At 46.9% G+C, this 16695-nt stretch overlaps 1 protein-coding gene across 6 annotated transcripts in view; it reads right to left on the minus strand.

Annotated features, from left to right (window-relative positions):
- Positions 1–16695, minus strand: part of CDK5RAP2 (CDK5 regulatory subunit associated protein 2) — a 172035-nt gene that overhangs the window by 84127 nt on the left and 71213 nt on the right. For all 6 annotated transcript variants that reach the window (XM_045883023.3, XM_054509379.2, XM_054509378.2 and 3 more), the window contains 2 exons: positions 10313–10483; positions 6512–6652 (listed from right to left, as the gene is read on the minus strand). In XM_045883023.3, the coding sequence (XP_045738979.2) occupies positions 6512–6652; positions 10313–10483 (312 nt within the window). The remainder of the gene's footprint in view (positions 1–6511; positions 6653–10312; positions 10484–16695) is intronic.

The raw sequence follows: 16695 nt of genomic DNA on the forward strand, positions 1-16695 counted from the left end.
ATCCCGGGTGCCAGGCACAGTCAGAGTGCACCACCTGCAGGAGGAGTGGCGGAATGACTGCCACCATGTCCCTCCGAACAAAGCTGAGAGCTGCGCTTCCAATACTGAACAGCAGCTACAGAAGGAGCATCGATGCTGCCCCACACAGCCTCAGAGCTGCTGGTCATCGCTTTCTCAACACTACAAACAGTGCCTTTCCACACCTGCGCTTGCTCCAAAGACAAGAAGTTCGTCAACCCAAACCTGGTATTAGGGACAAGGGACTTACACTGAAACAGAAAAGGTCAACTGAGCCACGCTGTAACGGCATCCCAAACAGAATGAAGACCAAGGGAGCTGAGATGGATCTCTGCTACTTACCAGCCATGTGACCTGAGGTGACAAGCTAAAACCAGAGGGTGAAAGTCTGAAGGATATTTACATAGACTCAACACACCTCAAAATACTTATTAATGACAGGGAAAAACCGGAACCGTGGAGTCAAGACACCTAGCAGATGCCACCTTCATAAAGTTATCAAAGTGAGCATGGCCAGCAAGGAGACAAATCTAAGTCCATCAGACAGGACACAACGAGAGGCGGGGGGGGAGACACTCAGTGCATGGGGAGTCGGGCACCGCGAGCAGCCCTTGTATTTCACGCTGACCTAGGCTTTGTCCTGAAGTTAAGATACCACCTAGGACAGGGGTTCTTAACCCCACGGAAACTGCAGGAATCCCACTGCTGCTAGAGCAGTGTCCGTGTTTTCCTGTGACCTGGTCATCAAAAGAAACAGTTACTTTGTGTACGTTACAGGTATCTCAAGTATCTTAAAATATTTATTCTTATCACTACTTCAAAACTATAGCACTCACTATACCCACCACGCAATCTTGTTGAACGCATTAGTAAAGAAGCACCACTTCCAGAGCATATTTTTAAATATTCTGATGACCGAATTTCCAAGTAATTGGTTTCCTTTACAATCCTGTGCATATATTTTGTGCATTTAAATCCTTTTCCAGGGAAGATATCCCCGGCTTCATCAGACTATGGTGGGGATGCAGAGGGCAAGAAAAGGTCATGAGCCCCTGACCTGCGGGAACACTGCTATGCTTCTAGCCCTGAACAAAACAAGGCAGAGGCACCACGTGCTAAGGGGAAGGGTTGCAAATGCTAAACCACCAGTCTGGTCATGATAAGTTAGTTACCCAGGCTGCTAGAAATGTCAGGCCCTTTTGTAAATCATGCCACATGTCACTGGCACAAGGAGCTCCCATATGCCTCTCGGGCACAGTGACGGTGTCATGTGGAACTCTCTCGGCTCCCACCTGTACACACCATGTGTGTCGACAGAGGGTCCCAGAGAAGAGCCCGGGGAAGAATTTAACAGGATAACAAGACAATGTCAGCCGCCATGCTCAGTGCTCCCTGGGCTTTTTCTTGTCGAGCCCGCACAACAACCCAATGAGCCTGGGTGTTACCCCTCCCCTCATTTCCGTGAAGAGGGAACTGTGGCACAGAAGGCCACCAGCAGGCCCAAGGTCAGGGGGAGAGGCAGGGTGTGGACCCAGGCACCCAGGCTCTGAGGCCCGTGCTCTTCAGTCCATCCATCAATGGTCCATAGTGGATGCAAAGCACTGGGGTGCTTGACAGGGTCACACTGTCACTATCAACCAAGTAAAAGGCAGCCAAAAGCGTCGAAGAAAATAAAAAAACCTACTGCTTCTTGAGCACCTACCATGAAGGGCAGTGATGGTTAAGAGTGTGCGACCTCACTGTGTGACCTTGAGCAAGTTCCTCAACCTCTCTGTTTCAACATCCGCTCCTATATATGAAAGTAGTGAGTCTACATAGCTCAGATGGTTGTGAAGGAGATTTAATGAGTTAATCTATACAAAGTTCTCACAGTGATGCCTGGCACAAAGTAAACACTTGGTAAATGTCAGCCATAACTGCTATTCCTATGTCCTGGGGCTCTGCCAGGAGCTTTACACATATCATCTCTACATGACACCAGGGAGGTGTATTAATCTTCCCATTTTTCAGATGAAGAAACTGATTCTCTGAGAAGAGAATATTTGAGTCCATCCAGCTAATAAGTGGCAGTCAGAATTCGTGCTTAGGTATGTAACTTCAAAGCCAGCCAAGAAGGGCTAGGAAAAGAAAACGGGTAAATATGGACTTCTGCTGGATGGAGTAGACTCCAGGTGTGGAATGCATGTGCCCAGTGAAACAACCCTGACTCCACGGCCCCTGTATCTTAACTGGATGGCGGTGGGCCGGGCCCCAGAGGACTGCCCTGCAAGGTCAGGGCCTGGATGCCTGGCTCAGCCCCCTTCTACCCTTCTTACCGATAGCTCTTCCAAATCTGCTCTCCTAAGCCCCCACCCTCCACCTGCCAGCTGACCACACCTGCACTTCCTTTCTCCCCGCTCTTCCTGCTCGGTGGAACGAAAGAACCCCTCCATCTGCGCTCCAGGGGAACTCCTCCCCCTCTGCCCAGACCATCGTTCACCCCTCTCCACTGACACACTCCCAGCACTTTATAGGGTCTGCTTGGGCCAAATTCTCACCAGGAAGCCTTCCTTGACTGAGGAAAATGCTCTCTGCTGGCCCCCAGGGCACTCTGGTTCACTTTCACCCAGAGCTCGGCGTACCAACCACCCGTTGACAGGTCTGAGGGCCCCTTCCAGGCAGCCAAGTTCCAAGCCAGGCACAGTACCTGGTGCAGACCAAATGCTGCCACAGACACTTGCTGACCTGACGATTAAATTGGTAAGAGGAAAACACAGGGGCCAACGTGAATCTTAAGAGCAGAGATTCCTGTGGACATTTTGCATAACGGAAGTCAGAGTGAGTCAACGTCTTCCTAGAAGCAAATAGCTCACCCATGTTAAATAAATGAACTCTTCAGAGCCATTTGGGTCCCATTTCATCAATCACCTATTCCCCTGCGTTGAATCATGCCCCATTAGAATGAAGTCATTTGGCTCCCTCAGCAGAGCTGACAAACTAGTAGATCTCCTCGGCCTAGAGGCAGTGGGCCAGGCTGCCCCAAGGGGAGTGACAAGAAGCACCTGCTCAGCAGGAACAAGCCACCCCCAAGCCCCTCTGCTGCCCCTCCAAACAAGAAACAACGCAGACAGGGCTCTCATCCCAAAGAAGACCATGACCTCCACACACCTACTCGTGTCTGACTCTGTAGTTTGTTCTCCACGGCCCTTGGTGTGACCACCCAGCTCACCACCATTCCCCGTCTCATCTGAAAACTGTTCCTAAAACATGGGAAAGACACTGGAAGACCACTCTCTCAGTGAGCCAGCCCCCGGGACTCACACTAAACCAGTACGATTCTCTCTCCAGATTCAGAGATTTCAACTGAGAAATCAGAAGCCTGGGATGCTGGGTGTGCAGCGCATCAAACACAGAGTCCCAGAGTCTATGATTTCTGCTGTCCACGGGGCTGCCACGGTTTCACCCTGAGACATGGCTACTCAGCTCTCCCCGGGCACCTGGGAGAGCCCCCAGCACACTCCCAATAAATACTCCCTTTCACCACTGTTGCTGTGACCACACTACTCAATGTTGGATCCTACAGCTTACACCCAGAAGAGCCTTAACTAATAACTAATGCATCGGATTATTTCCAATCCTATCAGGAGGTAAGCATGCAATTCCCCCATCTACAGATCAGGAAGGTGGGTTTCAGAGAGATTAAGTGACCTGCCCAAGGTCAGAGAGCTAGAAAGAAGAAGAACTGACATTCCAACACCAAATCCAGAGCATTCCCTACTCTGCATCGCTTCTGTAATGACTTGAAGGAAACCCATGTAATATGCAGACCACAACCTGAAGACATAGCAGATATGTAAAGAGAAAGCTTAATGGCTCACCTCTTGGTAAGCAGGGCAATTTAGTGGCCTGGTAGATGGATGGTGTCTACTTTGGTAGCTATGTCACAGCTCAGTAGCGAAGACATTTATTTTAATACTCGGGAAATTCAGCAGTGATGTCCCTCCATGTCAATAGCCAGGCTGTAAATCTCTGGCTGCAGCAAGTTAAATACGGTCAGTGTGCTTTCCTCCCTGTTCTTCAATTCCCTGATCATCCAGCATTAATTCTCAGGATCACACAGTTATTAGAGGCAAAAGAGACTGCCCCGAGTCCACGGAGACCTCATCACAGCCTCAAGTTCTTTGTAGAAACGGGCAAAGGATAAACCCTAAATCAACACGAAGTGGCCAAGGGCACAACAGGAGAAATCCACGTTTTCTACAGAGAAAAAACTACAGCCCACCTTTCTTGGGGGGAAGAAAACCATAGGCTGCAACAGTTAGGACTGTGTAGATGGGCACCTAGAAATTTATAATTCCAAAATGATCATTTATAATTCTTTATCCACAATTTGCAATTAGTCTTGCAGAACAGAATTAAAGCCTTTGCTAAAATACTAGGGCATTTTGCACAGTAATTTAAACATCACCAGGATCTAAATGTCATCGAAAATGACAGGACTTTTTACGTGTGGTTCTGTAAAGTGCAGACAGCGCCCAGTGCAAGAAACCAAAAAAGTGGTAGCTGATCAAACTCGTGAAATTAAACTGTAAAACACTCAGCCTGTTCAATAAATCTATAAACATTTCCTTCCACATTTCGACACATTTTATATGACCAAAACAGGATCCAAAATAGCAAAGTCTGACAAAATGCATTCAAATCAGTGAAGATCTGTCCATCTAAAAACACCTTGAGAGGCTGCTATCTTGCTGAACTGTGCCTTACTACAGGTTTTTTTTTTTTTAAGATTTTATTTATTTATTAGAGAGAGTGTGAGCAGGGGGAGGGGCAGAATGGAGGGAGAGGGAGAGAATCTCAAGCAGACTCCATGCTGAGCATGGAGCCCCATGTGGGGGCTCAATCTCACGACCCCGAGATCATGACCTGAGCCAAAACCAAGAGTTGGACGCTTAACTGACTGAGCCACCAAGGCGCCCGCAGGTTAGTGTGCATCTTAACACCCAATTAAATTTGGTCAAAATCAAGTAACTATATGCAAGCTTGAATCACAAAATATTAGCCCTCTGCGATTTAGTTATTGGACATGCTCGCCAACCCCCAGGTGGTGACAGAACCAAGAGAAATATCCTGGCCTCCCCTCTCTGGCTCAGCCCAGGGGTTCCACTACTCTACGCCGACGCTTTTTTATTCAAGACAAACGGTAAAATGCAAGTCCACGAATGGTGAGAATTAAGAAGAAGTCCCCACTGCCAGCCACCGATGCCCTCCAGCCCGGGGCTGATGCAGAGCTGGTCCACAGTGCGATGCCTGGTACTGGCTACCACCTGGCGCCGGCCGCAGAATGACCCCTGAGCCATCCTCCCCAACCACCCCCAAGGGCCTCAAGGGCCTCTCCAAGAGCCAGTAACCGGAGGGCTGCTCTCCGGCACGGGAGCGGGTACCCCGGCCCTGCTGCCCGAGGCTGCTCTCACGGCTGCGCCCATGCCGCACCCGTCGTTAATTATTTTGAGAACCACCCTTCGCAAAACCACAAGTCATGATCAGAGCCATTCATCAAAGAACTAATTTGCGTAAGAGAGTTCTCTGTCTTCTGAATGTATGAACTTAATTAAAGCCCGGTTTAAGAAAACAAAACTTGGCCTACAATGAGCTCCTTCCCTTTCCCATATCTGGCTGCCAAGGTGCATCATATGCAAGAACATATCTGTATGCATCTCTCCCGAGCCAATCTAATCATTCATTCACTCAACAAACACTTATGTACTAGGCCAAAGACTGGGCTAGGCATTGGGATTTAGACGCGAATCCCAGTTCCCCATGCCGAGGTGCCCATCCCTGGTGTGTAGGGGCTCGAGTGAGGGGCAGCAGGAAGGTGGATCCTATAACGTCAACACAAGGATGGGCGTGCAAAGTGCCGAGTTCCAGGGAGGAAGAGGATATGTCACTACCAAGCAGGCTCAGGGAAGGGTGACACTAGAGGGGTACTTCCAGGTATGTTCAGGAGTCACTCAGTAAACAGGGAGAGAAAAGCTGTTCCAGGAGATGGAACAGCACATGCAAAGGCACAGGGAGAGGTGCAAACACAGCGTTCTCAGGAATCTGCAAGAAGTCAGCTGTAGTTAGAGATGACAGAGAGCAACCTGAGGCCACACCAGGAAGGATCTGCTGGGCCAGTTTCTGTGTATATTTGGACAGGAAAATTTTCTTAACATAGAAATGACATACACAGAGATTACACAGTTGAGAGGTGAATCCTGGGACAGCAAATACGAGGCTCATCCCTAACGAGTGTGATTTACCAGTTTCCTGTGTGGTGCAAACACCAGCGCTCAGCCCAAGGATACTCACCTATAAGGCGGACAGACTAAGCACCCTCCTCCTAACCTCTTATAAGTTCAATCACTGGCAGGAAGGAATTGGAGGGGCTCTAGGTAAGAGGAGTTATCACTCACAGGTGTGATGTGTGTGATATGAATTCACACTGCAGACGTCCAAGTCCAGTCAAGCTTACCTCCGAGAAGATGCGGTGTCTGCCTAGTGACTGCTGCAAAGAGCACTTTGCTGGTAAGCCCTCAGTCCTGACCCTGAGCTCCCCGCCAGTCTGTGAAGGACAATTCTGCTGTACTGCTTCCGACCCTTTTTCACTGAATTTCTAAGGAAACAAAACACATCATGAGGAAGTTTTCACCAAGAGAAAAAATATTAACAGATTGTCCAAAACTCTTTAAGGGAAAATATCTTATTTTTTTCTTCACATTATTTTCCTCAAAAAAATTTCCATCATCTCCAAATAGTAGGCGATTACAAAAATAATGCAAGTGCATTTGTTATTTACCACCAGGGGAAAAGCAGCCCACAGAAATGGTGCAGGCGGGGTGGTGGTGGTCATTACAAAGCGCCCTTCTCCCCACCGCCCTTCTCCCCGGCCACCCGGTGGGGATGGAGGACCAAGCCCAGGCCTTGGCCCCACGGGACAGGTTCCCATCCTGGGGCCCCTCAGCCAGGGTGTGGTCTCTGGGTCTGTTTCCTAGCCTACGGGGTTACCGCGGTGTGTATCACAACCCAACAAAACCGAGTCACTCTCAAAACATCACAAATTTGACAAAACTTGAACCATCCTTATCTACGAGGAGATTTGACTTCTAGGAAGAAAGGCTGCAAATGTTGTTTTGGGGTCTGGTCACATGTGAAAGGGTCCTTCCTGATGATGCACCTCCCTGACCCCTTCAGAAGATCTGGCATTCAACAACAGGACAGGACTAGAGACCGTCTCTCTGGTCTTTTGGCCAAGTTCAAGCATAAAATCTATTCCTAACTATTTAAAACCTAGTAACTCCTTAACGAGGTCTCTGTCCACTCTAGGTCAGAAATTAAGGGCAAGGGGCGCCTGGGTGGCTCAGTCTTTAAGCGTCTGCCTTCGGCTCAGGTCATGATCCCAGGGTCCTGGGATCGAGCCCCGCATCGGGCTCCCTGCTCCGCGGGAAGCCTGCTTCTCCCTCTCCCACTCCCCCTGCTTGTGTTCCCTCTCTCGCTGTGTCTCTCTCTGTCAAATAAGTAAATAAATAATCTTTAAAAAAAAAAAAGAAGAAATTAAGGGCAAGAACCACATCTTATTCCTAAGTACCTATCAGAATTACTTCATCACGTCAAATGTTTATGAAAAATTAGATGAGCATAAACACAAAAGAAACAGAGGCAACTTTTTATAAAAACCTATTAAACTATAAACAGGAAAAACTAGAAATCAAACATCAACACAGACTTTCCAGAACTGCCATAATACAGCTGTGCTTGACTCACACTTTCCATTTTCCTTTTCTAAAAGTCCAATTATACGTACACATTGTTTAACAAATGGTCCACACGGCTTACATGGAAAACAGCTCTCCCTCCCCACGCCCTCACATTTCTCACCTCTGGGTCCCACTCCCAGGAAAAAACAACTTCCAACTCCTCAGCCTCCTCTGCTATTTACATTACATTACTACTCTCACACTGCTTGACTTTTTTTTTTTTTTCTTTTTTAAGTAGGCTCCAAGCCCAGTGTGGAGCCCAAGATGGGGCTTGAACTCACCACCCTGAGATCATGACCTGAGCCAAGATCAAGAGTCAGACGCTCAACCGACTGAGACACCCATGTGTCCCATTGACTTCTTAAGGTAAGATTTATCTCTTGGCTCCTACCATAGAAGTTTAAGGATTTAGTTCTTATAACATCTGCCCCCCCCCCCCACCAGCACTTACCCTGATAGTTACAATACAATTTCAGTTCAATCGACAGTCTGCATTTACACTATTATGACCACACAAACACTGTGCATGAGTCACCCATCCAGCCTTCCGTGATTACATTTCCTTTCGTGTTCGTTTCTTTGCTTTCCTTGGAATCAGTAACAACTGCTTTGTTCTATTTATTCACTTAGTTCATAAAACTAAATTAGGTACTTAATGTAGATTTATCTCTAAGCTCTCTAAAAGAACTTAAAAATGGGTTCCATTTCCATTTCTTGGAGAAATCCCAACTGAGGCCCTGTCTCAAGAGCTCCAATACAAGCTCTCTGCATCCTGGGCCTTCCTGTCACCACATCCCAAGAGAATCCCCTACTTGCTGGATCCCACGTCTCTCTCCTTTTGGGCTTCTTCCTCATTTGTATGGGATCACTGTCCAGGAGCTCCCTGCAGGGGGTCCCTGGGAGGCAGAGGATTTTTGACACCGAATGTCGGAGAACGGCTTTGCTCGCCCTCACTCTTGCTGATGCTGAGCTAGACATCACTCTTCCTCAGCAATCTGGAAGCCCTGCTCTCCTGCCTTCTGGCCTCCAGTATTGCTGCTGAGAATTCTGATGTCATTCCGGCTCTGGGTCCTTTGCATCTCGCTCTAGAACCTTTCAGATCCTCTCTTTATCACTGTGTGCCTCGATCTCACAAGGACGTGCCTTGGGGCGTGGGCGTCTCACCATTATTTATGCTAGAAACAGATGGACCCTTTCAACACACAGGTGTCTGTCCCTCCACTCTGCAAGCCCTCCTATTGCTTTGACGGTTCCCTTCCCTTTGTTCTGCCTGCCCCATCTCTTGGGACCTCCTGTCAGCCATGTATTGGAACTCCTGAGTCAGGCCTCTCCCTCTCATTTCCTCACCTGTTTGTTTCTCTGTTGGGTTCTATTTTCTAGAAGGCTCACTCAACTTTATCTTCCAGTGTTTCTAACTCTCCTATTAAACTCTTTATATCTGTAATCACACTTTCAATTTCTAATAGCTCGTTCTTCTTTTCCAAGTATCTTTTTTATCAGATCCTGATCTTAGTTCTTATCTAAAGATGTTACGGTATTGAGTTCTTTTAAAGCTGTCTGGTTGCTTCTCACCCCTCCATTTCTGTGGCCTCTACATAGCCTTGTTCTGTCTTTCCTCCTACATACTTTTCCCCTGTTTGGGGAGCTCAGGCTGTCCACCTACCTTTGAAGGGAAAAGTGCTCAGAAGTTCTGAGTGCAGAAAGAGCACATCAGTGGCAGACTCACCGTGACAGGATCAGGTGGGGACATGCTTGTTCTGTTGGAAGACACCCAACTGTCTTTTCTCCCCTCGGAGGACTCTCAATGTTGGGGATGCATACTTCCACTCCCGTTTTCATTCAAGAGACCCACTCCTGCCTTCAGGTGCATCTGGTGAACCCCCCCAGGCCAGGGCTTCTCTGGTTTAAGGTCACCAGAGAGGAAACCAGCCCCATCTCCTACTAGTGAAGAAAACAAGGTCACCTAACTGCCCAGCATCCCAGCCAGATCTCCTGGTTACAAAGGGACCAGGTCCCTCCACTGCCTGCTGAGCCTCTCTGTGTTCTATAGGACACACCAGCTTGCTTCTTGTTGGCTTTTCACCCCAAAGGCAGGGAGCAGAGTACTCTTAGTCCTGCGGGCCTGTATCTTTCACCCCTCCACTGTCACTTTAATGGGGACAGTTAGAGGAAAAGCACAGAGGGGCGAGAAGGCCTGGCACACCACAGAGCAGCAGACACTCCCAGCACAAATACCTCAGTGAAGCAGGCTGGCCACTAGGGCGGAACAGGCCAGGGCCTCAGCTGGGCTCTGCCGTGGACCTGTCATACGACCCAGAACAAGTTCCTTCCCTTCTTGCTGGTGGCTGATGCTCAAAGGACATAAAGGAAGCTCTGATGCTCTGATATAAAGCAGTGAAGACTATTGTCATGTTTGCCAGCTTTATTTTTATACAAACGTTTCTGCAAAAGAGTTTTTAAAGAAAACAGCCTATGCCAAGTCAGCAGATTGAAATACAAAAGAAAAAGAAGTATGGTACCTGAAGCAACAAGTCCTTTGGATCGATGCTTCCTGTTAGACTTCTGATCATTTGCTCTTGACTGTGCAATTTTTTATTACTTTCACTCAAAAGACTCTTGTAACGATTCTCCACGGCTTTCTCTCTTTCATTCACTTCATCACGTAGTTTCTCAACTTCATTTCTAAGGTCCTACCCGAAGAAAAAGAAAAAATAGAACTTACTTGACAAACACTTCAAGATGATCATCTCTCACCTGCTTACCGCTATACGAGAGCAAGCTAATAGATGTATTTAACAAATGTGCACTTCCTTCTCTTTTAAAGTCTGATGAAAACCAGCTTTAAGAATAAGCTGAAATCAGGGCACCTGGGTGGCTCAGTTGTTAAGCGTCTGCCTTCAGCTCAGGTCATGATCCTGGGGTCCTGGGATCGAGCCCCGCATCGGGCTCCCTGCTCTGCAGGGAGCCTGCTTCTCCCTCTCCCACTCCCCCTGCTTGTGTTCCTGCTCTCACTATCTCTCTGTCAAATAAATAAATTAAAAATCTTTAAAAAAAAAAAAGAAAAAAAGAATAAGCTGAAATCTGGACAAAGCTTTATGCACGGATATTTATCACAACATTATTTACAAGAGTGAAAAACCAGAAAGAAACTAAATATCCAACAGCAGGGAATTCATTATTTTTTAAAAATAAGGAATTAATTATAAAAAGAGTATGGCATTTTTTTTTAAAGATTTTATTTATTTATTTGACAGAGAGAGACACAGTGAGAGAGGGAACACAAGCAGGCAGAGTGGGAGAGGCAGAAGCAGGCTCTCTGCTGAGCAGAGAGCCCAATGCGGGGCTCAATCCCAGGACCCTGGGATCATGACTGAGCCGAAGGCAGACACTTAACGACTGAGCCACCCAGATGCCCCAAGTATGGCATTTTTAAAAAGTGCACAATTATGGGATGCCTGGATAGATCAGTTGGTTAAGCATCTGACTCTAGAAACTTTCAGCTTCGGCTCAGGTTTCAGCTGAGATTATGATCTCAGTGTCCTGGGATTGAGCTCCATGTCAGGCTCTTTGCTCAGCTAAGAGTCTGCTTGTCCCTCTCCCTCTGCTCTTCCCCACCCCCACCCCCGCACACTTTCTCTCTCAAATAAATAAGTAAAATCTTTTTTAAAAAATGCATAATTACGAGGAAAAACAAACCAAGACACTATATAATATGATGCCAATTGTTTCCTAAATGTTTATACAAAAGATTGTTAAGGCTATGAGGAAACACATCAAAATAATAACAGTATACCTAAATAGAGGGATTGTGGGGATTTCGATTGATTTTTATTGTTTTCTTTTTCTGAGTTTCTAAAATCTCTAAGTAAGTCTATTATTACTTTCACGATCAGGAAAAAAAATGATCTTAAATAATGACATTTACAATTAACATGGAAAATGCTTGTGTCATAATGTTAAGGGCAAAAACACAAAACCAACAGTAAATAGTGTGATTATAGCTACCTCGGGATGTATACTATTTGTAAGACTGAAGTACTATTCATAATAGCAAAAGACTGGAAACCACCCAAATATTCACCAGTACAGGAATAAACTAAGGTACATTCTCACAATGGAGCACTCTGAAGTGATCAAGAGAAAGGAATGAGGACTCCATAAACACTCTGCCCTAAAGTAATCTTCAGAATATACTGCTCCAGCAGGGCTCAGGAGGACCCCAGGAAGAAAAAAAAAGTATATATGACATACTGTCATGTACTTAACTATAAAATAAATTAAATGGTTGTCTATAGGGAAATAAAAAAAAGAGAACAAGGCAGAAGGAGGGAGAAAAATTCACTTTACAGATGTAACACTGAAGCCGATTAAATGTTTAGATAACCATTTGAAAAATAAAATAAAAATCTCCTAAAACTAGAAGCAGAGTGAACAAACAAAAACTAAATCTAACTGTGTATCAGGTTGATTGGTTAACCAAACAGAGAGAAATTATTTCAGTAACTTAAAAGCAGAGTAATTTAGGGCGCCTGGGTGGCTCAGTCAGTTAAGCGTCTGCCTTCAACTCAGGTCATGATCCCAGGGTCCTGGGATCAAGTCCCACATCGGGCTCCCTGCTCAGCAGGGAACCTGCTTCTCCCTCCCCCTTGGTGCTCCCTCTCCCTTGGTGCTCTCTCTCCCTCTGTGCTCTCTCTCAAGTAAATAAATAAAATCTTAAAAAAAAAAAAAGTAATTTGTATACCCCTAGTGGGATATTTCTCCAAGGACAAAAGGGACTACTGCAGAAAATCTTACACTGTTTTAGTAATCGTGTTAGAAGAAATAATATTTGCATTGGTATTCTGAAATTGTGTGCATGTATGTGTGTGTGTGTGTGTGTGTATATATATATAAAATAATTATTAACGTGATAAGAACCAAGACTACAAGCCTAAGAGAATACCAATACAAATATAAAATTAAGTTAAAACACGTCACTGTAAATATGAGTTGAAAATATGAATATGAACTTTTATTTTGTTATTTCCTTCCTCTCACCGAGAAAGCCTAAAATCAGCATCCTCCCCAGTATCCAGACCAGTCTCTAAGTACCATTTCCCACCAAAAAGAACCAGAATTCTCAAAACACAGCCCCTAGAACAACATGATCAGCGTCACTTCGGAATGGCAAACACAATAGATAACCAGAACAGCGCTCAGTAAATATCGGATGGATGGTTGGAGAGGTAGATGGGATTGCTCCCATTTTATGAATGAGGACACAGGCTCAGATAAAGTAGCTTACCCACAACCACAGTCACTAAGGGGCAGCACCTGCCTGATTCCAACTCTGATTGCAAGCCTCTCAGCTCACTTCCACACTATGGCCAGGATTTGGATTTCTTTTGAAATGACCCCTGCCCACCTACAGTCATCTGACACTTGCTTTTAGAAACCTGCCTCTGAAAACTGGGTAACAGGGACCACAAAATCTTGTGTGAAGCCATTTAGGTACATCTTTAAATTCACAATAAATCTGCCTGCCATCCTAAAAAGATCAGGCCTACTTTTTTGGGGGGAGGGGGGCAGAGAGAGAATCTCAGGCAGTCTCCACACTCAGCACAGAGCCCGACTCGGGGCTCAATCTCACGACCCTGAGATCATGATCTAAACCGAAATCAAGAGTCAGACACTTAACCGACCGGGCCACCCAGGCGCCCTGATCATGCCTACTTTTTAAGCTTAAAATGTTTCTGCATTATGCTAAGTAAAAAGTGTGCACCATTCATGTGCACAGTAATTACTGGTCCACTTACATCATTTCCCCGATGCAGTCTCTCCTTTGCACAAACACCGATCAGACCCATTATTTTAGTGTCCGGTTCAAGTTCTTGTGTATATGTGTACAACAGTAATTTACTCCATTCTCCCATTTCATTTGCTTATATAATTTTAATTCAGGTACATAAATTAAGAACTTGCATGTTTTAAGTGATAAACGTGTCTAATGTGCTACATTTCCCCCACGTGTCTCCCAAACTAACAGACTTGACCTGTTCCAAAATCCCACAGAGGACATGTAGCTGGGTCATTCCTCGAGATTCGGAGTTCTTAATCTGAGGTCCACTGAATGGGTCCCTGGGAGCCTATGCAAATTTGTGTGTATGTACATTTTTGGTGGTCGTGGGCCCTCAGCATAAGTCAGGGCCTCAAGGAAAGTCAGGACACCAAAGAGTACAAAGTACTTCGATTATACACATTCCTAACAGAAACGACTATTTACCAAGCACAAGCTGAAACACGCACGTGTCAAGGCACTTTTACATAAAACATCTCTAACCCTAATGACTGCACACATGGTAAATATTAGGAGTCCTGTATTTCTAGAAAAGAAACCAAGGCTCACAGAAGCCAAGAGATGTTTACAAAGCTTTACGAGTTAAGTTCTAGTACTGAAATTCAAGTCCAAGTCAGTTAGACCCCAAATTCTGCACTCTCTCCCCTCAGCTGCACTATTGTTAAGACCAAAGAAATATAAAACCAGCCTGTGACATGGGCTGCCATCGGTCACTAATTCCAGTGCCCCGAGCTAAGGTTCCAGTTTCTCAAGGACTCAGGACTGATGCAATATCCAGCCCGAGACGGAGGCCCTCCTGCTAATGAATGGGGCAGGACCAAGGATCTGGGACCTCACGTGAAGGGCAGTGAGAGAAGGCCTGAAGTAAAAGGACCACTGCAGGGAGGGGGATGGTGCCGAGGCGGCCTTGAGGAAGAGCTGCAGCCATGGCAACACAAAGTCAGCCGACGGGCTCCCGGGCTCGGCACCAGTGCGCTTGTAACAAGTGTTTACAGGAGGCATGGAGACGGCATGTCTCGCCCGAGCAAAACAATCAGAACTGAAAATTGATAATCTTGGGTGGTTTCCCCAACCTCTTGCAATATTCCTAGGCTGTGAAGACTGGCAGAACTAGCCTTGAATCCGGGCTCTACGGCTGACTAGCTAGTGACCACAGACAGATAACCGGAACCCTTTTGAGTGCTTCCTTTCCAGTAAATGGGGTTAATAATACAGGCTCCTGGGGTCCTGGGAGTATTAAATGAGAGAATGCGGGATGGGTGCCCGGCACAGAAGCAGGTGCACGGGAAACGACCCTCTGTCATCCCCGCACCCCCGAATACATACCCTCCAGGCCGACTCTGCTCCAGGCTTCTTCCTGTGGCCACGGCACCATCACATCACCGCCCACCCAGCCACGGGGCCCGCTCCTCCCCTCCCTCTCACACACACCTGGTCATCCCACAGGTAACTCAGGCCTGAAGGCGGAACCAAGCCTCCGCACAGAGCACACGAGAGATGAAGGGTAAGTATCTGGTGCTTTTATGTGGACATGAGCGTCCAAATCCTGCCCTGCCAACTACCCCTACCCCCATCCCACCCGGAGACTTCTCAAAGGAGCTGAATCAATCAGTTTGGTAAGAACCCATCACAGATTGGGAATCAAAGTTCAAGTCTGTGAAAACTGCACACCCAAAACAGGGCTTTCTGATAAAACTAAGGGTTGTTTTTGGTTTGGCTTTTTGAAGGAGGAGGGTGTATGCAGCTCAAGGGAGCCATCTGCCCAACAAGGGCCAGGCCTGGTTAGGTCTGCGGCAAGAAAGCCAGAGAATCTGGAACTTGGGTTCTTGTCTTAAGGTACAGTAACCCATGCAGTAGCAAGGCTGGCCCAGTGAACATCCTGGACTCTGATCACCTAGACAGTCATTCCTCCTCCCTTGAGGAGGTATTAAAAAAGAGGACGGGAGGAATCTGAAGTACTGGGGAGAAAAGTGAACCCCCTGCATGCTCAGCCCTTCCCTCCCTCCATCCCACTGCCCCTGTCTTCTTCAGAAATTAGCTCGCAGCTGGTCAACAGCAACAGCCTCCTAACTGGTCTCCCTTTGTCTGTGTTCACCCACCAAATGCCACACATACCCCCCCAACCATTACATCTCTACCTAGGACCCTGCAGGGACCCCACGCTAACTGCAGAATGAAGCCACCCCACTTAACAAACCTTCGTTCTAGGCTCCCCTCCCCTTGTGGGCTCCAGCCTACCTTTTAGCCTTACCTCACCCGACCACCCAGTCCTCTCCATCTGGGGGAAAAAAAAAGTACAATTCCACCCAATTCTGCCTGGAGACAGCATGCTTACCTTGTAAGCTGCCCCGCCCCCCCCCCCCCCCGACTACTCTGGCCCTCAGCAATCACCCTCCCAAAACACCACCCACCACCTTTTTCTGCAAAGCTCTAAGCACTTAGGAGAGGGCCAGGCCCTTTACACCCATGCCCTCCTGCAGCACTCACAGCAACCCTGAGAAGCAGATGCTCTCGTTCCACCCATTCTACCAATCAGAAAACGGAAGTTCCAAATACTCAAGCAACTTAACCAAAGCAAAAGGTGCTGGAATCAGGACTTAAAATCAGGTCTATTCAGGTTCTTTTCACTAAACCAGTGGTTTTTCAAACCGAGCTCAAGAAGCCCAAGGCTGGCTTGCTATCCGTATCATCTAACTACATGTTCCTGGGCCTTCCTCCAAAACCTGACTCAGGTGGCTTTCTCAGGAAAGCCTGGTAATCTGTATTTGACTGTAATGCAAGGAGCCACCTTGCTTGCATCTGTTTGACTTGCTTCTGAACAAGGGACAGTTTGAAAACCCCTCCCTGCTTTCAAGCCGGCGCTGCCACAGCAGGATTTGCATGTGGTGACATCAACCGAGTGGCCTCGCTTTCTACCTAGTGGGCAATTTTCCTTGAAGATTCGCAGGTGCACTCTGGACCAACACTGAGCTGAGCGTTGCCTTTGCATATCAGGGCATCCTCAGGGGAGACTGACAGGAAAAAAAAAAGAGCGGATTATTTTAAAAATAAAATATCCCTATAATC

The sequence above is a fragment of the Mirounga angustirostris genome, unplaced genomic scaffold, assembly GCF_029215605.1.
Source record: "Mirounga angustirostris isolate CCGP_5_RB_7025 unplaced genomic scaffold, mMirAng1.0.hap1 SCAF_15, whole genome shotgun sequence".
Classification (NCBI taxonomy): Eukaryota; Metazoa; Chordata; class Mammalia; order Carnivora; family Phocidae; genus Mirounga; species Mirounga angustirostris.